At 53.1% G+C, this 26,844-nt stretch overlaps 1 protein-coding gene across 10 annotated transcripts in view; it reads right to left on the reverse strand.

The window, feature by feature from the left end:
- Window positions 1–26,844, reverse strand: part of CACNA1E (calcium voltage-gated channel subunit alpha1 E) — a 142,880-nt gene that overhangs the window by 49,453 nt on the left and 66,583 nt on the right. For all 10 annotated transcript variants that reach the window (XR_002466839.3, XM_021545916.3, XM_077785285.1 and 7 more), the window contains 4 exons: window positions 25,567–25,670; window positions 24,185–24,337; window positions 23,291–23,472; window positions 9,561–9,664 (listed from right to left, as the gene is read on the reverse strand). Coding sequence is in view for 9 of the 10 variants with exons in the window: in XM_021545916.3 (XP_021401591.1) it covers window positions 9,561–9,664; window positions 23,291–23,472; window positions 24,185–24,337; window positions 25,567–25,670 (543 nt within the window). In the remaining variant the exon portion in view is untranslated. The remainder of the gene's footprint in view (window positions 1–9,560; window positions 9,665–23,290; window positions 23,473–24,184; window positions 24,338–25,566; window positions 25,671–26,844) is intronic.

The raw sequence follows: 26,844 nt of genomic DNA on the forward strand, positions 1-26,844 counted from the left end.
CTGCATCTCTTGTTTAAGATCCCCAGACAATTCAAGAGCTTTTAATTCCACCCCAGGAAGGTGAAGTTTCCTGCCGCTCTGGCATTAAGTGTCAAATGACTCCCCCTCCAGCACTGGCTTTCAGACTGAAATGAGACTTTCTTCCTGGGGCAGGGAAGCGGGGCAGGGAAACAAAAGGCAAAGAAGAGAAAAGCTGCCTAAGTGAAGGGAAGGAGGGTGGGAGGAGATGGGGGAGAAGGAAGGACCTCCCCAGCCAAGAGTGAAATGCACTCTCAGTTTTGGGCATGCCATGCCAAAGCACCTCCTTGCTCTAGCTGGAAGAAAGGCAGGAGCATTTTGGCTGTGCAATCACCCCTCACCACCCTTTGTTTGGAAATTTGGGATGTCAAGGAATGAGAAAATGCTGTTTGGAGTCAGAGTTGGAGGGGAAGTTTCCTGTCCTCTGGTCCTCCTATCTCAGCCCCATGGGCCATAATTCCACGGCAGCCTTGGCAGCACTTTTCCCAGACCCCATAAATACCAAATCCTAGAATGATTTGGACTGGAAGAGGCCTAAAGACCACCTCATTCCTTGCCATGGACAGGGACACCTTCCACTACCCTAGGCTGCTGAGAGTCCCATCCAGCCTGGCTGTGATCACTCCCAAGGATGGGGAAGCCACAACTACTCTGGGTACCCTGTGCCAGGGCCCCACCACCCTCACAGGCAAGAATTTGTCCCTAATATCTAATCCAACCCTGCTCTCTGTCAGTGGCTAGCCATACCTCCTTGTCTTATAACTACATGGCCTTATCCAAAGTCCCTCTCCAGCTCTCTTGAAGCCTCTTTAGGCCCTGGAAGGGGCTCTAAGGTCTCTCCAGAGTCTTCTCCACTCCAGGATGAACAACACCAAACCTCTCAGCTTGTGGGCAACTGGCAGAACTTGGGAAGCTCCTCCTGATTTGTATCAGCTGGGAACCTGGCCACTCTCTGCTGCCTCCTGCTCGCCCATCCCTCTGTCCTCCAGCCCCTTTTGCTGCACGGCAAGAGAAACCATCACTGTATGCCCACAGTGGAAGCCACCCAGAAGGACCAGCTGAGCCTCAAGCCACCTCTTCCTGCAGAGGGGCATTGGAGAAGGTGCTCACCAAGCAACGCTTTCCCCCTTTTCCTGAGGCAGCCCTTTTGCTCGTGGAGCACTGATTTGCAGGAGGCTGGTGCCACACACACTCAGGGACAAGGTCCGTGCAGCTCCCGAGGGAGCCACTTCCCACTCACTTGATCCCTAATGGAGCTTAATTGCTTTTGTCCATTAGAAGGAGGAAGGGGTGGCAGAAAGGGGAGGGAGGGGAAGAAAAAAAAGTTAATCTCAACTTAATGAATTATTACATTTCAGAGAGACACGTTCCCGAGCAGGGCAGCAGCGGGGGCTGGTGACATCTGAGAGTGGGTAGGCGATGCTGACAGATCAAGGATTGCTCAGAGCCAATTTGCAGCAGCGGGTAGAGATAATACTGTGTGAGTGAGAACAGGGCCAGCCACGGTGACTGACAACAGCTTGGGAAGGCTCCAAGTCACAGGCAGGGCAGACTGGCATCGCCCAGAGAGCGGGTGCTGTCTCCCATTGAAGGGCTCTGCTCCTGCTCTCTTGGGGTTACATCACCAGGGATGGCCAAATTCTGCCCTGCAAAGGGCCCAGAGAGGTGCTGCCCCATGGGGTCCCTGCAAGGGGGCTCAGAGCACCCCAGCAGATTGCACAGTCTCCACCAGCAACACCTCTGCTTGTCCACCCGGGTCTTCTGGCCCCAAATCCCAATGGCTCCAGTTCAAAAACATCCATTAGTGATGCCAACCTTGTGTCTCTGCAGCCCCTCTCTGCCCAGCCTCATGAAGCCGAAGACACTCAGAGAGCTCTAGAGGCAATTGCTGAAGGTCCTGGTGGGGTTTGGGGACAAATGTGCCATCTGTCCTCCTGCTCCCAAGGGCACCATTCCCCCCCACCCCATGCCCAGCCCGCTGGGGCAAAGGGAGCACAGGTGCTTCGCTCCTCCTCTGCCTGCAAATTCTCCTCCACAGCCTTGGCATTGCCCTCATGTGGCCTGAGAGCATCTCTGCTCCTGGCAGGAGACCCTTGGGGACACCACCATGCTCAGCCACATTCCTCTCCAGGCCCCACAGCCACCCTCACACCGGGAAAGGTGTGAAACCAGGATGGTTTTAGTCCAACATTATCTGCTCTAAGGACTGGAAAGCCCAGGTCTGGTTTCAGTGGGAGAACCACTTGTGGAAGCATCCACAAAAATGGGTCCCCTCTAAAAAAAAAAAAAAACCACAAGCAAACAGGAAAAAACCCCAAACAACCAATTACAAGAAAACCAAGAACCAAAAACCAGTTAAGAGAAAAGAATATCACAACCATTACAATCCATTTTTTTTCTATTTTTTAGGCCATCCTTGAGTTCAAAGCAGGTAAATGGTGCTGGTCACATCAATGCTGTGGCCTCCATGCTTTGAAACAACAAAGCATCCATCTTCAAACCCATCAATTCATCACCTCTTGCCTCTATTAAAAATGCTTCCAGGAAACCAGTTATCAAATCAGCCTTAAAACAACTTGAGGCAGCAGAAAGGATAGGATGGAAACCAGAGAAACACTGGATTACACACTGAGCATGTGGCAGCAGCACCCCTCTGCTATGAAAAAACCCAAATATAATGGGATGCATAACAAGAGAGACCATCTGTAAGACATCAGGTAACACTACTGCTCTCCTCAGGGCTTGGCTCATGGCCCCCTTTCAGGTTTGAGCACCACAATCTGAGGAAAAACTGCCTCTGAGCCTGCAGGAGGGTGTCAGAGGTGATTATGGGACAGAACTGACAACAGACGGTGTGGCAAACACAGCTGAGGCAGTTGCAAAGCAGGGGGATCAGATGGTGTTTACCCAAGAGGTGTACAGGAACCGGAGTGAGAGTGTGGAGCTGACTGTGCAGGCTGTAACCTGGAGCCTGCCTCAAACAGACGGTGACAGCAGAATTGGCACTGCAGCCTGGGATTATTGCACTGCACCCACGGCAGAGGCAGCAGCAGGGTGTCCAAAAAGCTCCAAAACCTCTGCAGGGGTTAGGTGCCCGCTTTGAAGGAGACCACACGTTTTTCAGTGAGAGTAATTGCTTAAGTTCACTTGAACTTGGCCAGAGGCAGAGAAGATTGAAGGCCAGGCTGGATGGAGTTCTGAACAACGTGGTCTAGTTGAAGATGCCCCTGCTCACTGCAGGGAGTTAGACCAGATGGCCTTTAAAAGTCTCTTCCAACCCCAACCATTCTGTGATTCCTTAACAAAGCTGTGCTGTCTCAAGAAAGTCTTCTCTGAAGCACTAAGAGGTGAAGAGAAAGGACACAAAAAGAAAGGCAAACAGCAACACCCCATTTCTTGTACTGCCTGCCCATCAGCTTTGATCACCCCCGTGCCCTTGGGCAGGAGCTCTGTGTCACCACGGTGTGACAAAGCTGCAGTGGGAGGGCACATTTCTAGAGCACTGGCAGTCACAGGAGCCAGGGAAGGAAGAGCTGACAAGCTGCTGGTGACATGAACAGTAAAATGGGAAGGAGCTGGGAGATACCAGCCCTGAGATGACCCATACCAGCCCTGAGATGACCCATTACATCACTGCCCCAGTTAAGAAGGGGCAGATGCTGATGGGCACCTTCTACCCTGTGGAAAACACACCTGGATTTCTCCAAGGCCAAAAGTGCTGCTGCCAAACTGAGTGGGGAAGTAGACACTTCAGAAGGGAGAGCAATCCTGCAGGAAGACCTGAGCAGGCTGGAAGGGTGGCCTAATGAGAACCTTATGAAGAGAAGCTGTGGCTGCTCCATCCCTGGAAGAGTTCAAGGCTGGATGGGGCTTGGAAGAACCTGGTCTAGGGGAAGTGTCCCTCTCCATGGCAGGAGGGTTGGAATGAGATGATCTTTACAAGGTCCTTTCCAACCCACATCATTCTCTGATTCAAATGTAAGGTCTTGGACATGGGAAAACAAAATCCAGGAGGGCAGCACAGGCTGGGATCTACCCAGTTTTGGAGCAGCTCTGTGGAAAGGGACCTGCAGGTCCAGGGGACGAATTCAGTATGAGTAATCAGCATGCTGCTGCAGCAAAGAAAGCCAGCAGGGTTCTGGGCTGCATCAACCAGGGCAGAGGAGAGATCCACAAACATTCTAGCTGTAGACTCTCGATTTCATCATTTTTCCAAGGATAACACCACCAAGTTTTGCATCGCTGTCCCACTGCCCAGGGAACTCTGTCTGCAATAGGCAGCAATAGCATGCTCAGCCCACGCTGCAAAGAAGCTGCAGAAGGGTGGCAGAGGGTCTGGCAGCCCCAGCAGCAAGGAGCAGAGATGGGAGCTCAAGATTGTGTTCCACTCTTATCAGGCAGGGCTGGCGTAAGCAGCACAGCTTCAGTGCTTCAAGAGCCCCGGGCTTTGTTCACAATCACTCCCACTGGCTCATGCAGTGCTGGGAAAATGTCACTCCTCCCTTTCCCTCCTATGCTCCAGTTTTTATCCCCTCTGTAAGAAGAGAATATCTTTATAGTCTCCTTTTGCATGCGACAGCAATCCGCAGATGAAAGGTGTGTGGTCAGTACTGCAGGTGAGGTGTAGCACAGAAAGAAAACCCCACATCCATTGTCAACCTTTCATCACATTAACTTCCCAGGAGCTTCCAGCACTCCACTCAACACCTTCTTCACCCAACAGTGCCCAGCACCCCTTTGCCAGGGTGGGGCTGCTCCTGGAGGAGCTGGGCATCTCCAAAGCCATCCACTGGCTCAAATCACTGGAGCCACACGATTGCTGCCATCAACCAGGACAGAAATTACCATAATCTGGAACAAACAACTCCAAAAGCAATCTGTAAGCAAGCTCTATCTGCTGAGTGCCTTGTTGAGAGGATCAAAACGGAGCCTTTTCACCCAGAGCCCGCAGACCACAGGCAGTCCACGGAGCAGATTTGCAAGGAGGAAGGAATAAGAGCAATTCTGAAGCAGCGGAGACATGCTGGCAAATAATTTGCCAGGAGAAATCAAAGGGGAAAGTCAGCGAGTCATCTTTTTGTTGTGGATTTTTTTTTTTTCCCTTCTCACCCAGCTGGCTGTAAGAGGAGTCATTATTCCCTGCAACAGCAGAGGATCCAGCACAGCAGCCACGCACGCCTCTTGTCAGGCAGCTTGTTTGCACAGGGCTTGGAGCCCTTGGAAGAGCTGAAGATCCTCAAATACAACTATTAACAGCACAGCACCACGTTCACCACCACAGAATGTCCCTAAATGTCACATCCATGTTTTTTGAACACTTTCAGGGATGGTGATTCCACTCCTTCCCTGGGCAGCATGGTCCAATGCCTGACTATTATTATAGCAAAGTATTTTGTTTGTTGATGTCTTGCTGGGATTTTATAGTCTCCCCACAAGCTTTCCTGCATTTCCTGCATGTCCCCCACTTCTCCCTCCACAAAGGTTTGAGGCATTTATCCTCTTCCCAATGTTTCTGGCCTCAAAGCACCAGATGCTGCTCAACCGTGTGGGGCCCAGATTTTTGTGTGGAGCTGGCAAAAAAGAACACTCTTTCCATTGAAAATGTACACTTATTCCCTCAACACCCTTATTATTAATTGCTACAAAACTTAATTTTATTCATCGTTTGTTATGCATCCAAATCGGATGGGGAAAAAAAATCAAATTAACTGAAGTGAAAAGATTTCAGAAGATGGTACAGAAAGCTCCTGAAGGAACTGAAGAAAACTCTCCGGAGACTGGGAACGCAGTGCTAACCCAACCTGAAAGAAAGATCTTAAGACAAAGAAATCTTGCCAATTTGATCCTTTAATTATAACATTAGTCGTTTCTTTCAAAGGCTTAGTGTAAGAGCTGGGGGTGGGGGGCAGAAAAGACTTAAAGGGAGAAAAGACTTAACATCACCAGGATGAGTGGAAGCAATTAGGAGGATTTAAATTACTCTCTTGTTTGGTACAAGGCAGATAGATTTCATTTTTCTTGCCATTGTGCTCGACTTCTTGCTCTGCCATTAGCTTCCAGAGGCCTTCTCCTTGGCTGGCCTGGGGGCCCAGTCTTCCCAGGTCAGGCAGCATCTCCTTCCACTCTGCACCCACTCTGCTATTTCTGCAGGCCAGGAATACACAGCAGTGACTATAAGAGCTCTGACACCCTGGAAAGGGGCTGGATGCACAAGGCTGGATATGGGGATGGAGTCTCCCAGCTCTCAGCTGAAGGATGATGCTGCAGTGAATGGAGGAGGGTGATTGCAAATCAAATTTTTTCTGCAGAGGCTGTGGAAAGGGAGGTGGGAAAGAGTCAAAATGCAGCCTGTTTGGTACTGAAGCTCTGTAGGAGTCCTCAGGCTGTGGCCACTGCTGGGGTGGCACTACTGCCACTGGCACATGCCACCAGCAGCAGCGACAGGGCAGCGTGGCTCTCGTCAGGTCTCTGCTGCTCCGGAGACAGAGCCCAAACACACACATGTTCCAAATGTTTTACGTGAGAAACAGCTGAGGGAAAAAAAACCCTCAAAATTCAACAATTTCACAAAAAAAGGGATCTTTGCAAATCTCCAGCACGTGCAATTCCTCAGGCCACAAGGCAGCCTCAGGTAGGAAACGGCGTTTGGGTGGATGCTCCATCCTCAACGCGCTGCATCCTCACTTGCTCCCACTGACTCTCTCCTGCCAGGATTGCCTCAGTAGCTCGTGCAGCTTTAAAAGCTGAGCAGTCACATCTCCTTGGGCTCCGTACCTGCTCCCAAAGAGGAACGGGGCCAATTTTTTTATCTCTTCCTGCTTTCAGTCAGAATTAATTGATCCATAATTGCACCCATAGAGGGGGGAAGTTAATAGACACGGTAATAAATGCCAAGGCCACAGCAGAACTGGCTCTCCAAGACCCTGCCTGGAGGAGCTCCATCTCCTCTTTACAGAGTCTGCATGCGATTCCAGTGCGTGCCTGTTCGTATTTAGGGAGAAAAACTGAGGAGCCTGCCTATGATGAAAATCATTTCTTTTCCTCTCCCACATACTTTGTGCTTCAGGAGCAGATGGATCCAGGCTGTTTACATCACAGAGGTCATGCCTCAGCTTAACAGTTGGGGAACTGACTGTTGGGAGAGATGCTCATCGCAACCAGGAGACTGCTAAATCTGGGCTCCGGCAAACTTCTGCTGGTGGCAAGTGAGCCACACACAAATGTCCTCCTGCAGCCTCTTCTCACTGGGGATCCACCCTGGCTGTTGGGCTGTTTCACCAAAGGGAGCCTCTGCTGAGATGAGGAGAGGGCAGAGGCAGCTCAGCAGCAGCTCCTGAGCGTGCACCACGAGGGGAATGCTGGAAATCCCGAGTGGACCTTGTTATCCACCGATGCAGATGGTGCAGTTTGCAAGCCACGTGGGGCCAGGTTCCTGTAAGGAGGCTCCCAGTGGCCATGATTTCAGCTGAGCACGGCCTGGCTTCCCCAAAAGCACTGGTGTAACTGCCAGGGAAAGAATTCCTTCAGTGGAGGTGTTTCCACGGCACTCATTCCCAAAGTGACCGTTTCTTCTCAGTTCAGCACGGCCACGCGACAAGTGGGGGTATCTGGCCAGGCCCTGCCTGTTCATTCAGCTGAGAGCTGGGCAATGGAAAGGTCACACCTCCCATCCCCCAGCAGAGCCAAGTACTCTCTTCCAGCACAAGAGGAGTGCTAAAAACAAGAAGAGCTCAGCAAACAGAGCAAGGAGCGAGGCATTTCCTGCTGAGCTCAAGGACACACATTATTTGTGTGCACAAGTACCTTCTCCTGCCCCTTAGCTCCTACTCCTCCACGGCTCCAGCAGCACCTTTGGACAATTCACCCAGCCAAGGTGCTGCATCCACCGAGCCACAGAGGATGTGGCTGTGCCCAGGCAGGGGGACACACACAGTGGCCTTGCCATGGAGTGGCAGAGCCCAGCTGGCCACCTGAGCTCACCTCACTCAGCCCTCCGGGGAGCTGAGCAGTCCTGCTGTACCCTGGATATCTGCCACGCCACGAGAGCATCTCTGTTGCCAATTAGGCCACCCACCCACTTGCATCCTTCCCCTGTTAGCAATAAACAAACAGTGGAAATGCCAGCCGGTGCCTGGGAAGAGTCCTAGACAAGAGGATGCAGCTCAGCAGGCATGGGAGCAGCTGCCTCGGGCAGCCCTGGTGCAGGGAAGCACCAAGGTGGGCCAGGGCATGGCCAGGCATTCCACCAGCCCCGCTGTGGTCCTCTGGCCAGTGTGTGTCCCCAAGCTGCTTTCAGCATCACCCCAGCACCAAAAGCCACACAACACACTACACTGACACAATTTAACGTTGTGATAACGTTGTTCCCAGCTTCCGAACTTTCCTTCTCCAGGCTTTTGCAGGAAAGCTCCTGCTTGACACTGAGACCCAGCTGGACTTTGCCCAAACGCCCAAGCTGGATGTGGCATAAGAAGTACAAATTCCACCCAAGGCTGCTTGGATATCTTCATCCCCCGTAAGAACTCCCTCTCTGCACGGCAAAGCGAAGCCCTCCCTGCAGCCTGTCCCCAGAGCTCCTGGACTCAGTCAGACCCCAGAATGAGAGCTGGGAAAATTCAGCCCAATAACAGACCCAACCTGCCACTCTAGAAACTGCTGAAATCATCAGCATCACACTTGAACTTCCAGAGACACTCAGGAGAGGGACAGAGATGACCAAGGCTATTCTCCACCCTGACTCTTGCACCTAAGGGCTTTCCATCTGGCCAAACCAGTGCTCCAACAATTTTTGCATTTTGTCATGATGCGTAATTAGCTAAAAAATGACCTGCTTCAGTCAGAACAGAGGAGCCCACATCTTCCCCAGTGCAGGAGAGGGCACGCTCTCGCTGTTCACCAGCCCCTGCCAGCAACTGAGGATGTGCTGGTGCAACCACAGTTCATTGTCATGGAGACAAGATGAGTTTTTGTCTCCAAACCCATCTTAATGGCTTGGATTAAAACTGCCTTTCCCTTGGGAATTGCAGGACAGGGACAGTTGCTTTGTCCCTACTTCCTTCTCTTCTGGGCTCATCCACGTGCACCCCAAGCACCCCTATGCTCACCAGCCTGCACTCCACCAGTGCAGGGCACATCCTCCTGGTCGCAGCACAGAGGTGCTCTCTATCACTCCCCAAACCCATCCCAACCCAGGCACACCCCCCACAAACAGCCTGGACTCAAACACATTTTCACAGACCCCCCTCCCCACCATGTCTCTCCCCTCTCACAGGAGCCAAGCAGCCCAAAGATCCCTAGTGACCATTTCTCACAAGGGAACCAAAAGCAGGAGATCTTCAGCAAGGTGAAATGACAGTAATAATAAATATCTTCAAGGCTGTCCTTCTCCCAGCTCCCCAGGTTGAGAAAGAACCAAGCAGAGCCAGGGAGCAAGCCCTTGCTGTGGGGCAGGCAGGTATGGAGGGGATGGAGGGACACAGGGACCAGCTTTAGGTACCAGAAATGTGTGACAGGCACAGCCTGGAGGGAATGACCCTGCTTACCCTGACAGCACTCCCAGGACAAGGTTGAGGACGAAGAAGGATCCAATGATGATGAGGGGGATGAAGTACAGCCAGTTCCAGGTGGCTCCTAAGGCATCATTGGTCTGGAGAGGAAAGAAAAAACCACATGTGACATCACCTCCAACGCCAGCAAGGGAGGGTGTGTTAACTTCAGTGCTCCAGGATGACCACACCAGGCTCCTCAGGAGGATGAGGCCGTGCCTGCCAAGCCTTGGTGGGCACTTTTCCCCACCACAAGAGCCCTGGCACCCCTCAGCACCAGCCATAGTCTCCAGACTCCAGCCCTCATCAGGCCGGACCGCTCTCCTCCGCGCCCTCCAACCATCCCTGCAGAGTCTGTAAGAGATGGGTGTAGCTGGAGGTGCAGGGTCCTGCAGCCCAAAACTGGGGTGCTGAGGGTGAGGGGTCACCCTGAGCATGTTTTCCCCAGCATTTTAGTTCAGGGCTGCCATGCAAATCCACTAGGATGGGGCAAAGCAGCCCCACGGCAGCAGGGCCTGCTGAGCAGAGATGTATAGGGTGCTTTAAGACCAGGGAAGGTGGCATCTAAAGAAGAGGCAACCAGTGTTTGTCCCTTCACGCATGGTGGGAAATCTCCAAACAGGCATTTTACTGCTGGCATCATCACTAACACCTTGCAGACATCCTCCCACCACAGGCACATCCCCCAAAGCCACAGAGCTGAGATCAGACTGGAGCTATGAGCACAGGGCACAGCCCGACAGCTGCAAAGGCTCCTGATGAGCCCTGCTCAATACCTCCAGACATTAATTCACCAGAGGTTTTAATAAAAGTGCCCCTCTGTCCCTCCCAGGCCCCATTTGTCCTCTGGTGTCAGGCACGGTGCGCATGACGCCGGGCTGAGGGTGATGCGGCAGAACGTGACTGTCTGGGGGAGGTGGTATCAATCTTCTTGCAATGAAAGACTCTTTCTCTTCTCTCTCTCTTCCCCCCTCTCCCCGTGCTAATTAAGCCCTCATCTTCATCTGAGTCATTGGCACCACATCTCCTGCTCGGCCAGTGCAGGAGCTGAGGCGAGGCTCTGCCACGGGAGAAGCGCCATTCCCAGAAGCAGAGGAAGTCACCATGTGTGCTGGAGTCTTCCTCCAGTGGGAACTTCAGCTGGGTGTGCCCACCACCCTGGCACCGAGCCCAGGGCAAGAAGGGTGGCACCAGCACAGCCCAGCACAGGCACTGACCACAGCACTGGCACAGGGGACGTGGGCAAGTGTGTGACAAGGAGCACCTGGCACACAGCAGCCATAAGGGCTCTGAAATCATCTGGAAGGACTCACTGCCCTCCTCCTTTGGCCCTAGGGAAACCACACATATCCTCTCAAGATCCTGCTCTTTCAAGAGCCCCAGTTCACCTCCAGCCCCTTTTGTTAAGGCCACAGGAGCAGCAAGCACAGGGAGGAGGGAATGATGCACGGGAATTCCCGACAGCCAATGTTCCCGACCAGGCCACTGTGCTCTGCTCTGGCAGCACCATCTCCCATGGCATCACTCTTCAAGGCATTGTACAACCCTCAGCCCAAGCTTGGCAGGGCTTCAGCTCCCTGACAAGATGCCACAGGGCACCTGCCACTCATGTCAGGATTGCTTGCCTTTGAAACTGGCTCCTGTCCAGAAAACACAGGCTTTCCCCGAGGTCCTTGTCACAGGGAACACAAAACAGAGGAGCTTCTTTCCTACGGAAGACCAAGACATCTTCCCCCAGAACTGGGCTATCACCATCCCTTCTTTAGCCATCTCAGCAGGGGAGAGGGGGAAATAGGCAGTTTTCCCAGGGTTATCAGTGCCCAGACCACCTCTTCCCTTTCCATTTTTCAGGCACAGCAAATCTGGTGGAACTGGGGACCTGCAGCAGGGACAGCTGAGGCAGGACCCCAGTGGCATGGGCTAACTGTGATCCCAGCCTCTGTGCATTTGAGTTCCTGGCTCCTCTGGGGGTGGAGGCAAAAGGGGGTTGGAAAGATTTTTAAGGGGATTTGGGAGGTCACAGCATCAGTCTCACCCAGCAGCTGCAGGAGGGGCAGAGGAGGAGATGGGCAGCTGTGGCCATGGACCCCCATACTCAAGGACACAGCACTGGCCACAGTGAGCTCAGGGATGGTCTCAACCACCCAGGCTGCCACCAGCAGCCCCAGGGACAGCACTGCCACCAGCAGCCACACAGGTCCCCCTGGCTGGTGCCAGCTTTGCTGGTATCCCCCAGCCCCAACATGAAATTTCTCTCATCCCAATGCTCCCTGAAAACCCAGGAACTGGTGATGCCCAGTCTGGATGCAGTGGCTCCAGACCATCATCTGGTACTTGCTCAGCCACTCAGGCTGTCAAAAACTCACTATCCCCACTGGAAGCCTCCTCAAGCAGATGCTCCAATGGCTGCTGTAATCTCCAGCCTAAATTTATTTGTGGTCATTTTCTACGCCACTCCGTTATTTTGCCAGCAGTGGCCTTTGGCTGAAATAGCTCTTTTTCTTCCTCTTTCCATCCTGATCTATTTCTAGACAGCAATCACAGCCGTCTCCAGCCTCTGCTTTGCTGGCCAAAGCAAGGTTCTTCCAGTTCTCTCTTGCCCAGCTGGCTCTCCTGCCCTGTTTTATCCAGTAGCCCTTTCCCCGCTCCAGTCCAGGCTCAGTTCATCCCTCCTGGACACAGGAGACCTGAGTGAGCAATTTGGTAGGTCACACTCCATCCCTGCATGATGCCACAGAGACTTTACCACCTCACCTGCATCCCACCATCCTCCCTCCTCCGTGCCACCCCTGCCCTGCAGCCACCTCGTGGTCACCCCAGTGTCACCCGTTCACCCTCTCCTCCTCCATGTCACTGCTTCCCAGCCAACAAAACCTGAGCTCCAAGGAGAGATCTTTGCTGCTCCTTAACAAGAGTTTGGCTTTCCATTCCTCACTGCATCCGACATCTCAAATGCCTCCCAGCCCAGGATGGCAGCCTCTGTCCCTCCAGCTCTGGGAAGCCAGTGGATGCTGGAGGACACATCCCCAAGGATTCCATGAGTCGATGACATCCCCGTTGTCCCCTCAACACCATCCCAGCACTGCCCACTTCCCTGCCAGCCTCACAGAGCTCCTCATCAGGGCATTATTTCTTGTTGGAACTCAGATGTTTATCAGTTCTTATCTCTGTTACAGTCCCACCAACCATGAGTTCTACAGCACTTCACTCTAACAAACTAAAAATGGAGCTATGCCTCTCTCTCTAAAAGGCCTCTTAAGGATAAATTGTCCAATTAAGAAATGACACCTAAGTTATTTTTACTTTTAACCCAATAGCCAAACACCCATGCCCGCAATGGGGACTATTTTATCCAATTACACAAAACCACCAAAACCCTTGGAGAAGAAGGTGAAGAAGAAGGACCAGCATCCATCCCAAAACCTCCATTTTGCTTTATATATACTACTATATTCTAAAACCATAAATTCTAGGTTTTCCACCATGTGATGCTACACACTTTTATTTAAACTACACATCTATAATCTTAGTTCTACCATTCCATTTTGGAAGCCTTCTCCACGGCCTCAGGTCAAGTGCAGTGCTCTCCTGGGGGTCAGTGCCTGTCAGCACAGAAAGTCTGAAATTCTCACTAACCAGGGCTCCAACACATCCCCTTCCCCTCTTCCCTTCTCCATTACCCCTCTCCCACAGCAAACTCTTTACTACAAGGAGCAGCTCTAGGACGTTTCCAGGCCCGCCGTGCCAGGTTAGCCCGACGTGACCTACCTTTGACAAACCCATGATTCCCTTTCCTCTCCTGCCTCCCAAATCTGTTCCGAAATGGCATTCGATCGAGGTCAGCCTCGCAGTCCTATTCCTGCCTGCCTTACTTTTCCTCCCCTCCTCCCCCCGCTTTTAAATATAGGCACCGCATTCGCTGTGCTCCAGTCAGATGGTGCCTCCCCCAACTCGATGGAGCTGTTAAAAATACTTGTTACCAGACCTGCCATTTCATGTGCCAGCTCCCTCCGAGCTCGGGGGGAAGCCATCCCGAGCACCCAGGCTGGTGGGCACGGTGGTCCCAGCGTTGGGCTCCCATGGTTTCCACCTTGGCCATGCCCTCGTTGCTGGTATCGCGCCTCTCGTTGCTTTGCGTTGACGGAAGGCGGGGCTGAAATGTCCATCCCTGCCCAAATCTCTCCAGGTGTCATTTCACTGGGCCTCGCTTCCATCTGCAGAGGTGGGGAACCGCTCACTGCTCCTCCAGGAGGTCGGTGTCAACACAACTTTGCAACGGCCCTCATGGCATTTCCCAGCCTTTTTGGCACCAAGATGTTGTTTTGACTGAGCAGCCCTTTTCCCATTCCTTGGGGGCACCATTTGTTCTTGGTATCCCTCTGTAGGCAGTAGTTCATCATCTTGGTCTCCTGTGCCTTCCCACAGGGTTTTTCCCCCTTTGCTGAAGGTTGTTGCTTGCGGAATTCAGGGTAGACACAGGAATTTTAATCCCTAACTTACACCAACTCCTTTAATGAAGAAATTCCAGGTTCCTGTTGTGCTCCCTGCACAGCTGAGCAGGTCCCATCATCCACCCAAGCACTTTGGGACGGGCTTTTTATATTCCTTTGGGAAATGGAGGAGCTGCTTGGTGCCAAATCTTTGCTGCTTCTTCCCTTCCCTTTGAGAGGCCTCCTTCTCATTTTACTCCCCACCACCCTCCAAACTCTTCTGTGGCCACCAGATCAAGAACCACCACACTGACATCTTGACATGACCCATCCTGCTGCCAGGAAAGCCCTCTGAGCCTATAAATGACACCACCAGGGCGTGGGAGCAGGACACTCCTGCAGGAAAGAGCCCCCACCAGCTCCTGCTTCTCAACCCCCAAGCATGAGGTTATTCTTCAGGCAGCTCTTGGGGTGTCTGTTTGGTTTTTTTGGGTTTTTCTTTTTTTTCCCCCCCAAAGGGCAGGAAAAGGTGCGGGAAGCTGCAAAAGCAGGTCTCACTCGGGGGGCCAGAAATCTAAAGAAATCTAAATATATCCTCAAGTTGAATGCACAGCACAAGCTCACAGCCCACACGTCCCCTCCCTCGGGCTGCGGCGCATGGGAACCTTCAGGATTTCTTTGCTATAGGGGAAGGGAGGGGGGAAAACCTCAATAAACCCCTCACACTCAGTCTCTCCCGGCTAAAAATAAACAGAGAGCAGGTTCAATCTTGTGTAGGGAGCTTTCATGGCCACTCCATTGCTCAGCAGGGAGCAATTCCCTCACTGGGGAGGGGAACTGGGGACCTGTGGGCACCCAAAGCTGTCAGGGAGCAGCAGGATGTGGATTTCATTCACACAGAGGTTTGAGGATGATGGGAAAAGCTATGGATCTCGAGGATCTTTGCCCTGGGAGCTGTGCCTGCCTTCCCCAGCACTTCTTGGGTGCTTGCAGAGCAGGACAGCAGGTGGAAAACCACCACAGCTTGCATGATTTGCATTCCAGATCCTTGGCTTGGCAACTTCAGATGGTCTTTGCCTGGTGGTGACACCCATCATGCCCCTAGCATGGCTGATGGTGTCCCCCAGCATCACCTCCCCAGCCCCTGCCCTGCTCCTCCCTGCAAACCACAGCTGCATCCAGCTGAGATTCACACACAGGCCAGCAGCCACAGCCTCACAGCCCAGCAAAAGGGGGAGAAAATGAATTATAAAAATACCTCTCAGCAGATTCCCTGGCCTAAGCAGCTCCCTGCAGACCCTGACACCCGCTGCTGCTCTCCCCAGCACAGTAACAGATCTCCTTGTTCCCTTTAATAGCAGTAATTGAATCTCCTGCATGCAGGGCCATGCTTCACTCCCTGCCTGGGATCCATCAGTGACCCTGGCACTGGACAAGATCTGAATGGAAATGTTTTGCTTTCCCAAATCAGGTTAATGAGGAAATGGGTGCATTTCCTCTGCAAGGCCAGGACTGGCCCAGGGCAGGACACATTGTGCCATGGCCAGGTGTCAGGGTATCCAGGCAGGGTGGGCACCTCCTGCCCCATTGCCTTCTTCCAGCACTGCCCTTCACTAGTCCTGGGAAGCTCTGGGGGGCCAGGGACAGGCAGGAATAATGCCAGAGCAGGGCACAAAGCTCAGCATAATCTTCTCTCTGACTGTGTGCAGGGAGGGAGGGAGTGGGGAAACAGGAAAAGGACACGATGCATTTCATTTTTCTGTTTCCTAAATGGAATGCAAAAAACGCGCTGCTGGAAGCATTGCTAAAAATCAAGCGTTTTCAAAATATTTGAAATCGGCACTGAAACCAATTTCAGTGCTGTTCTCCTCCAACCCACCAAGAAATTGCACCCCGGTGCCCCAGCATCGATGCACAAATGCAGTCCTCATGTATACCTCCTGCTCTGCCTCTCCCCACACTCATCCCTCACTGTGATCCCTCCAATTCTGCTCCCAAACTTTCACCTTCCCCCTTCCCAGCCCCCTCCTGTGCCTTCCCCAGCACGCCCTGAGCACTCCCCAGGCAGGATGAGCGTTCCCTGATGGAGCATTTGCAAAGCTGCACGGCTCTCTCCAGTGCACACCTCTCTGGCAGCAAGGCTTGGCTTCCACAGGATCACCTCTGGGGCTGTTTTCTCATAGGGCCTGGATCCCTGCTTTGGTTTGGGCACGCTGCAAGCCCAAAGAGGCAGCTTGGGCCTCGTGATATGATTTTCATCGTTGTATGATGTTCCTAGACGGAGGAACATCCCCAGCTTCAGCTGTGCTGCTCTGGGGCAACAGACCTGTGCACAACTAGTAACATCTAAAAATACAATAGTCCTTTTACTGACATAAAAAAAACCCAAACCAACCTTCACCAGGAGCAATCCCACAATGCTTCAAGAGCTGAAACTTCCTATGCTATTGTACTAGCAGTAGCTCTCACATTGTCATCTCTTGTGAACAGTTGAACTCATTTCATATGGCATTAAAGAAGATACTAATTTAACCAGCACTTTACAGGCCCCAAGAGCCCCATAACCCAACCCTGGAGCACAGCAGCACATCTACCAAGAGGTCTGGAACCAGCTTTCCAACACCAGCACCAAGCCTGCTAATGGAACTACAAGTCCTGGGCTTAACAAAGATGAGCAAGGCAGAACTGAGACCCCCCCCGGCACCTCCCAGCCTTGAGCCTGGAGCTGCTGGGTGATGCCAGAGCACCCCTGGTACCCCCAGCAGCCCCCCCCAGCTCCTCCAGTGCTTCCAGCAGACCTCCTTGGAGTAAGAGGAGGGTGTGGGCAGGGAGCTTTTGATAGAACACGCCTGGAAGATGGGATCCAGCAGACACAGTTTGTTTCTTGCTGTGTCATTTCAGAGCACACACACACACACAGAGAGGGAAAAAAGGGAAAAAAAAGAGGCAAGAACATTTGGCAAGCTGGTGAGGGTCTGGCTTTGCTGAGTGTGGAGAAAGAAAGTGCTCTGTTTTCTGAAAGGGAGGAAAGGGGAGAGCAGGCTGGCTGCCACACACGTGCCTGGCAGCACCCACGGCTGGCAGCACGGGCACCAACTGGAGCCATTTGGGGGAAAACAGCTCATTTTTTGAGTTCGGAAGGCCTTGAACCTTTGGGGTGGAACCTGCAGTCTCCTTTCGGAGTCTGCTCTAACACACTCAGCTGTGTTTAAAGCAGCATTTTGGAGGAGGGAGGAGGAAAATGCTCTGTCCCATGGTGTCACAAGCACTGGGGACTTTTTGGCAGCCTCCATTCATGCAGGCTGAGCCCATCCCTCGGTGCCTGCCCGGCCGGGAGCTGCCAGGAACAGCTGCAGCAGCTGTGCCCGCTGCCGAGCTGCTCCGAGCTCTGGGTGCTGATGAAATTTTCATACCTCCCCACCAGGATGTTCTGTGTGCCTTGTGCTTTCATTTCAAACACAAGAGAAGGGACTCCTGCTCCCCTCACAAGCTGGAGACCCTGGTGCCAGCCCAAAGCACAGCCCTGGTGCCATCAGCCCCAGTGCCATCCCAAAGCACAGCCCTGGTGCCATCCCAGAGCACAGCCCTGGTGCCATCCCAGAGCACGGAGAGCAAAAAAGCCAGGTGGTTTCCCTCTTTTTGCCATCCCTCCCACCTCTCCTTCCTCCTCCTCCTCCTGCTTCTCCTCTCCCCAGCTCCTTGCTGGGAGCCACTGTTATGCATCACACTCCCAGCCTCCTGCTGCACCAAGCTCCTTCAGCCCAACACTGCGGTGCCAGGGCTGCTTTTGGGATTTTTGCAGCACCAGCAGAGTTCCCACAACCCTTGGTGCACAGCTGGCACTGCTGCAGATCTTGCCCTGGCACCCCAGGACACAGACACCAGTGTCCAGCAGATCTGCAGCAGCTCCTGGAGGTACTGAGGCTCAGGGAGATTTCCCAGCCCAGCTCAGGTCTGAGCAAACCCCACAAAAAGTGGAAAATTCTCTCTGGTCAAGTCAATTTTGCTGCGTCTATGAAAAGCCAGGCACTGTCCTCACTCTCCAAAAGGTTGAGGAGGAATCCACCCAGAGCTGCAGCATGTTCAGATCTCACTCACACTGCTCACACAAAGGTGCTTCAGGGAGGGCAGCTGAGTGCTGAGCACCCCAAGGGACGGCTGTGAAAGCCCAGGAATCGATGCCAACATGCAATGGGCAATTTTGTACTCACACACATGGAAAAACAGCTGTTCTGAAACAGATTCCTGCTCTGAGCCCCTCCAGGGGTGACTGGGACAAACGGGGATGGGGCAGGAAGCAGAAGAGCCAGGCCCTGCTCACATCTCTGACCCACGTGCCCTGGCATAACCAGTGATACCAACACACCTCCCCTCCCCAGCATCCCAAATCAGGCTGGCCCGAGCAGGCTCTGTTTCAAAAAGGGTGGATGTGCCACTGCATTTCAAAGGCAGCCTCCAGCAGAAGATCTTCAGTACTTTTAATCATGAGGAAGATGAGGACAAACATTTTAGCAGGGCCTGTTGTCACAGGACAAGGGAGAGTGGTTTCAATCTGAAAAAGGGTTGATTTAAGGAATCATAAGGAAGAATTTTTTCCCAAGGAGGGTGGTCTCACATTGGTACAGGTTGCCCAGAGAGGTGGTGGATGCCCCAGCCCTGGAAGTCTTCAAGGCTGGGTGGGACTAGGAGAAGGTGTCCCTGCCCACGGCAGAGGGGTTGGACTGGATGCTCTTTAAAAGGTCCCTTCCAACCCAAACCATCCTGCAATCCTGTGATCAAGTTTGGTGCTTCACACACAAAACCAGCCCGAGCCAACCTGTGCAAACCCAGCCCTGCCCCGGCAGCACAAAATTACTTCTGCACATGGTGAGATTCACCAAAACCCTCCTGCACCCCACACCTAGAGGAGATCCCAGACACTGAGGGGATCCTCTCCTCCTGGCCCCAGCACCTCCAGCATGCTGGAAGCACGTGGGGGTTGAGTCACACGGGCTGCAAACCCCCATCCTTGCAGCAGCCCCCGTTCTCCAGCCACTCCTGCACTCACAGCTCACACTTGGCACCCAACCCACGGCCCTGCAGCCTCCTGGCTCTCTGCTGCAGCTGCCCAGCTCTCCATGGGGCTGCAAGACCCAGACTCACCTCCCCCAAAGCCATGGACACAGCTCTGCCTGCCACCACTGCATTTTGGGAGGTGTTTTGGGAAGCCACCAGCAGCTTGGTGTTCTTTCCCCCAGCAAATGCTCCCCTCCTGCTGCAGAAGCACCCAGAAGCTCTCAGCACTCAGGCCTGGCGTCTCCTAAGGCTGCCTGTGCTGTCTGACCCTCCTGCTCCCCTGTGGTCCCAACCCCTCCTGGCAGGAGAGGATGGGAGTTGAGCCTGGCAGGCAGATCCGTGCAGGGAACACGCAGCAGCTCGGAGCCCGTGAGGGGTGCCAGCAGGAATCACAGCAGTGTTTGGGCTGGGAAAAGCCTCTAAAGTCAGCCAGTCCAACCATTAACCCAGCACTGCCAAGGCCACCGCTCAGCCATGTCCCCAGTGCCACATCTGCACATCTTTTAAATCCCTCCAGCAATGGTGGCTCCAGCACCTCCCTGGGCAGCCTGTGCCAGGGCTTGACAAGCCTTTTGGAGAAGTTTGTCCTAACATCCAATCTGGACCTCACCTGGTGCAGTTCTGGACCTCAACCTGAGGGCAATTCTTCTCACCCTGTTGCCTGGGAGAAGAGACCAAACCCCATCTGGTCACAACCTCCTGTCAGGGAGCTGTAGGGAAGTGAGAAAGTCCCCCCTGAGTCTCTTTTTCTCCAAGGTGAGCCCTCCCAGCTCCCTCAGGAAATAAAGATTTCAGACTCCTTGCCCCTTTGCTTCCTGGGGTTGTAGAAACCAGGCTGAGCATCTGAAGCCACCGGTGTCAGCTGTGCCCCACTCCTGGGGAGCCCCTCAGCAGCCCTGCCACCCCCCAGCCCCAGCAGCAGTGTTTGATGACAAAATTTATCCCTGCCCCACGCCAGCAGAGGCAGAGAAGTAAGGACAGTGAGTCTCTGTACTTCCCTCTGGTCCCCACAGAAATCAGGCTTGGTCTGGAGCCAGCCCAGGGAAGGGGCACCTGCTCCAGGAGAGGAAGGAAACCCAAATATTTCTTAGCCCCTGTTACAGACCACAGAGGCAATCTCAAAGCCAAACTCCTCTCTAAAAGAAATCTAAGTTTTCCAGGCTCCCAGGGACAGGAGCTGGAAAAACCAACAACACCCCACAATTCTTTTATTTCAACCCATACTGTGATTTCTACTTCATGAAGGCAAAGCTGACGTGAAGAAAGCAAAAAGCAAGCACAGGGATGAAATAACCCATGTGGAAATTAGCTTGTTGTAATGCTGCCTGCAAATTCCAGGAGACACACTTGTAGACCTGGTAGAATGGTGGAGAAAAACAGATCTTAAAATCATGATAACAGTCACACAGGAGAATTCTGTCGTAAGCAGTTTTTGGAGAGATTGCTAAAGTGGTTTTCCTGCCATCTCCCTCTCCCCTGCAGCGTTAATCCACAAGGACACAGCCCCCCATCACTTTATCCCAGTGGGAAAGTGGAGTCCCCCCAAAGCTGGGGCATGGCCTGGGCAAGGCCCATGCTGGCTAGCAGCAGGAGCCCGGGGACTGCATCCCTCATCTTCTTGTTTAAAAAAAAGAGACAAAAATCCATTTTTCTCTCTCCAAGTAGCAAAAGGACCGAGCACCCACAACCTTTGCAGCATGAGGCCCTCAGGGAGGGCCTGGGGAGGACGGGAGGTGCAGCCCAGCAGTGCTGGGGACACAGCTCTGGCCACCCCCGAGGTGAATCAGCAGCATTTAATGATACCAAGAGCACAAACTCTCATTCAATTAAAAGCCAAGGGAGGTCCCTGCTCCTTTCCATAACTGGTCAGTAACAGCTGGTTCTTTGCAGAGGAACAGGGAAGAAGGCACCTTATTTATGGTCCTGGCCATTGGGAACGTGGTGACAGGGCATGGCAGTGACATCAGTGACAGAGCACTGTGAGAATCCAGAGCTTCCCTCTGGCTGCCCTGGCAGGTCTGGGACCCTGGCAGGGTTCAGGAACCCCCCTGGACAGAGCCCCCAGAGACACTGGCTGTGATCTCTGGCCATGGAAAAGAGTTTTCAATCCTACAGGAAGAATTACAAGCTCTGACTGTTTGATATGAGTAATAATTAAGTGTGGCACGGGTGCAAAAGTAAAATTTCAGGATTCTAGATGAAGGGTTCAAAGGGGACAAGATGGAAGAAATTGGGTGTGTTTTGTCCTTTTTCTCCTTCTTCCTGCCCTCCATGTTTCACTGTGGTGTTGGCATTTTTCTGTTGGTTCAGGCTGGGGACACACTGTCCAACGTAGGTGACAGATATTGGCACCTTATTGTAAATCCAGCCCAGGGAGTTTCTGGTATTTAATGTTTGTAACATCCCACTGAGGGCAGAGCCCCACACGCTGCCCTGCAGGACAGAGCTGGGCAGGGCAGCAGAACATGTTAGAGATAAACAGAATAAACAACCTGGGAACCAGCACAGACCAATTATGGCTTCTGCTTTGGCAGCGGGGCAGAAAGACAGAGACTTTCTACAATCTCAGAATCATCAATACCATGAATTCCAACAGAGCACCTCTGCCCAGCTTTGCTAATTGGGCTGGGAAGATGATTTGGATCCCCACAAGGGTCCCAGAGAACCCTCTGTTTAGCAGCTAGGATAGTAAATAGGGGTTCCTGTAGGGTAGGCACAGCTTTCAGAGCTCCCAGCTCCTGGATTTTCAGACCCAGGTGGTGAATCAGCAAATCCCAGACACTGAAGGGATCAGCTCCAGCCTTCCCAGCAGGGACACCCCGAGCAGCAGCAGACCAGACTCACTCAAACAAACCCCTGAGGTCCACCAGACCATAAATCGCCCATCTGCTCCCCATGCCCTCACACCCCACAGCAGGACTGCAGCACGGGCACTGCTGCTGCTGATTGCTGCAGACTCCAAATGCTGGGAAGGAGGGGAGACACTGATGGAAGCAGGTTTTGCAGGGAGACAGTCATTAACACAAGAGCAAGGCTCAGGGCAGGTGGCTGGCACCAGAACCAGGCATGCACAGGCTACATGTGATACACTGGCAAAGCACCTTCCCTGAAACACTCAATTATACCTGGGCAACAGGTGCTGTGGGTAACTCTCTGATCCCATTGACACACCAGAAACAGACACAAAATTGAAGTTTTTTTGGTCTGAACTCTCAGGTGGTACAATCCTGCTTAATTCCCCCACTGACATAGCAAGATCCTGACACTGCCTTCTCCTTCAGGAAGAGGAAAACCAAATCCTCCTTTGCCATGAGCTCTCCCCTTTTCACTCCAGCCTAGATTTCACAATCCATCTGTCCACACATGCCATCCTGCACCCCCAAAGGGACCCTTTGGCAGACTCAGCAAGAAAGGGAGCCCCAGTGCTGACAGCCTGGGGTTCAAAACCAGCCTTTCCCCCGATGCCAGAGTCCCTCCTGAAGCAGTTTCCCCACCACATGCCATCCAGTTTGCCTCCTGCAGAGCAATGCCACTCTGCACATCCCCGGGCGTTATGGGAACCAGGGTATAAAAACATTCCCGGTGCAGTGACGCTAAAATTGATGCTGAAATTAGGCTGGGAACAGAACAGGCACGGTTGCTTCTAGCCCACAAACTCCAACATGCTTATATGGCCCGTCGCCCATGGAGATATGGCACTCTGGCATTGCCTGGAGCTTTTTACCCAGCTTTGCCCTCAAGCTGCTCTCTGGGCACTCCAAGGGCTTGGGCATCAGCAGCTTCCAGCAGCTGCAAACCACAAACTCAGCCCAGCCACTCCTCACTCCACCAGCACAAAGATCCCAGCTCCCTGCTGGACGCCGAAACGCTGTCCCTGCCCCAGAGAAGGGGTCTGAGCCCAGCTCTGAGGCTTGCCCAGGCCACCAGACATCCTCTGCCCGCTCTGCAATGCCCAGAAAACGTGTCCACTCTCTGGGAAGCACAGGAGGAGCAGGTGAGGAAGGATGCCTGCTCAGGCACAGCCTTCAAGCAGGAGGATCACTGCAGGACATGTCCACAAGGGTTTGCTCTCTGAAGTGAGTCAGAGATAGTGACTAGGCCTTTAGAGCTCCCTTTGCACAGAACACACCCGAATTCTGGAAAGATTAACCCCATTTCCACCACGAAGGAAACTCTGGATCTTCTGAGCTTGCAGCACAGAGAAACAGCCTCCAGCTCCCCACCCAGAGCAGCAGTACTCACGTTGTACAGGACTGTGGTCCACCCTTCCATGGTGATGCACTGGAAGACGGTCAGCACGGCGAAGAGGATGTTGTCGAACTGCGTGATCCCATCGTTGGGACCGATCCACTCCCGGCACTCGTAGCCCGGGGGGCAACCCTGCACCCCGCAGGGATGGGGAGGGTCCAGCTCCTCCAGTTCACCTGCAGCACACAACAGAGAGCCAAAGCAGGCAGAGGTAAGGGACAGCTCATCCCAGCTCTTTTCCACTCGTGCGATGTGGAGAGGTGTGGGAATGCAGGGCTTCCCTCTGGCTGCCCTGGCAGGTCTGGGACCCTGGCAGGGGTCAGGAACCCCCCTGGACAGAGCCCCCAGAGACACTGTCTGTGATCTCTGGCCATGGAAAAGAGTTTTCCATCTTACAGGATCAATTACCAGCTTTGAGTGTTTGATATAAGTAATAATTAAGTGTGGCACGGGTGCAAAAGTAAAATTTTAGGATTCTAGATGAGGGGTCCAAAGGGGACAAGATGGAGGAAATTGGGTGTGCCTTGTCCTTTTTCTCCTCCTTCATGCCCTCCATGTCTCACTGTGGTGTTGGCATTTTTCTGTTGGTTCAGGCTGGGGACACACTGTCCAACGTAGGTGACAGATATTGGCACGTTATTGTAAATGCAGCCCAGGGAGTTTCTGGTATTTAATGTTTGTCACATCCCACTGAGGGCAGAGCCCCACACGCTGCCCTGCAGGACAGAGCTGGGCAGGGCAGCAGAACATGTGAGAGATAAACAGAATAAACAACCTGGAAACCAGCACAGACCAATTATGGCTTCTTTGGCAGCGGGGCTTTCTACAATCTCAGAATCACCAATACAACGGATTCTGACAGAGAAGGTGCCCAGCCCTTGTTCCCACCTGAATTGTTTGTGTAGCAGGCTCGGTGCAGCTTCCCGCTGTAGAACTCCAGGCCGATGATGGCAAACATGAGGATAGCAAAAAAGAGCAGCAGGCCGATCTGCAGGAGAGGCACCATGGCCTTCATGATGGATTTCAGGACAATCTGCAAGCCTGGGAGAGGAGAGAAAAGGCACAGCTCAGAGCAGCACTGCTAACCCCCTTCCAGGGACACATCCATCCCAGCTCTGGCAGGAAGGAGACAGGGAGCAGAGAGGATGGATAGCCAACAGAGAGATGCAAGAGGCCAGCACAGCCTGCTCTGGGCAGGAGGATCCTGCAGGAAAGCACCAATGCAGGGGAGGGAAAGCCAAGCTACAAAGCAGCCTCCAGCAGAGGTTGTTTCTGGTCCCCACTCCAATGTCCTGCCTGAACTTGCCCCACCTGGACTTGGTGGGACATGGCTTGTGCATCTCTGCCCTCCTTGTTGCCCCCAGGGCACGGATCCAGCCCTGCCAGTGCCCAGGGCAGGAGGGACAGCAGGACTGGTGCCAGCTGCAGCCTAGTTTCTTTACTTATCCTTGTGCCAGCAGATGAAATCTTGCAACAAAAAGGAAAAAAGAAAAAAAGAAAAAAAGAAAAAAAAACCCAAAAAAAAAAAACAAAAAAAAAAAACAACCAAACCAAGAAATCTCCCCTGAACAAACCCCAGTCCTGAAAGGATCCACCCACAGCCTTCTGGCCAGGGAAGAGGAGCTGCCAGCAGGCTCTGCCAAGCACAGAGCAGCCTGGGCAGGGGACAGTGCCACCCGGGGGGTGCTGCCACCTCTGAATTATCGCTAGATGGAAAGGTGGGATTGATGCCTCAGGTTTTAGCTTTTCTATTTTTCAGATTCTGGGCTGCTTTAGTGTGTAGGTCTGGACTTCATATTCAGGGATGGTGAGCTCTCTGCACAGAGCAGGGAGACAATTCCTTCTCCAGCTGGGGACCAAGGACAAATGATCCAAATCTCAGCACAAGAGCAGAAACAACATGAACTGAAGAGAGAAAAACAAGCAGAATGGGACTGCATGGGCTAAAGCTGGAATTGGACAATTAACTCCAATATGCAAATGGAGCAGAACTTATCAAAGTGTCATACCCTGTGACCAGCTGTCCATTTTGTGACTGATTTTGGGTCCATCTTGGGTGCAGCCCTGGCTGGGCTCTTGAGCTGCCCAAGATGGATCCACTGAGACCCTTTAATAAATCCCTGCTATATTCTTTAACTCCACCTAGTCTCTGTTCTAGGTCAGCCTTCACAAAACATCAGGATAAGGTGGCACAAGGACCCCTCTCCCCCCAGGGACATCAGGGACAGATGGAGACACCCTGGCAGGAAGACCAGGAGCATCCAACTTACTGGGAATGCCCGAGACGAGCTTCAGGGGCCTGAGCACGCGCACGGCGCGCAGCGTCCGCAGGTCCACGTGGGTGTTGAAGTGTGTCCCGGCCGTGGCGAGGATGCTGTGGGCACACAGGGACAGAGCAGAGTTAGCCCAGGGAAAGCCCTTGGCCACTTCAGTGCCATGTTGTCACACCAGGCAGGGGGAAAGCCACGAGGCTGACGTTAAGAGTGCCAGGCTCTCCTGAGCGAGCTAGCCGGGCTGCAGCCCACCAAGGGGACTCTCTGAGTTTGCCATCTCTTGGGAGCAGCGAGAGGTTTTATTGTCCAATATTGCTCATTTTTCCCGCTTGTGCCTGTTGCATAAACAGTTTTTTCCCACTTTTCTCCAAGGAAATCTTTTCCTGAACCAGCTGGGGAAGCCACAAAGCTTCTCAAGCCATGTTCCCCAGGCAGGTACAGAGATTAACTCCTCCCAAAGGCCAGCAAGCCTCCTTTGATGCTCACACCTAAATTCATGGGCAACTACGACCAGACAAAGCCACTCAGGACCCCCAGCCCCAGCAGCCCCCCATCAGTGCCCCCCACACCCCAGGATGGCCCCACATCACCCAGGGATCCCATCTGGGGTCTCAAGGATCGTGCAGGATCCCTCCCAGGGAGGTGGCACATGGGCCAGGGGCAGCACTCAGGGGTGTGAGTCCCTCCCCTCCGTGCTCCTGTGGCAGCACCTCTAGCCATCAGCTGCCCTGGCTTTTTCCATACACGGAGCTTCCTCAGAGTCCCAGCTCTGGGATTGCTGAGAAGGAGCTGAGAACCTCGCATACATTCCAAAATCTATAGTAATGAAAGTTTGATGACCTTGGAAGGCAACCAGCAGGCACAGGAAGGACTCCAGAGGTTTTCTTTTAAAACACAAAGATTTTTTTTTTTTTTTTCCAAGCCCATCTCTGGAAAACAAATTGGGGCAGGAGGGAGCTGCTGCACACTGAGTCCAGCAGTGGGAACACTTGGGGCCCCTGCACCTGCTCTGGGAACAGGGATGCTGCACCTCAGGGATGCTGGCAGAATCCTCTCCCATCCAGGCTTGGTCCCCAGGTGCAGGGCGAGGAGCAGGGAAGTTGCAGTGGAGCAGCAGGGTTGGGAGAGGAGGGGATGGGGAGGAGAACGGGACAGAGGGAGGCAGCAACCTCAGGGTTGTTTGCAGCAATCCAAAAACTGAGGGAAATTGGGTCATTGTTCCACTAATTCATCTAATTACAGGCCAGAGCAGCTCTCTGGTGTGCTGAGCAATTA

Source organism: Lonchura striata, chromosome 9 (assembly GCF_046129695.1).
Source record: "Lonchura striata isolate bLonStr1 chromosome 9, bLonStr1.mat, whole genome shotgun sequence".
NCBI classification, from domain to species: domain Eukaryota; kingdom Metazoa; phylum Chordata; class Aves; order Passeriformes; family Estrildidae; genus Lonchura; species Lonchura striata.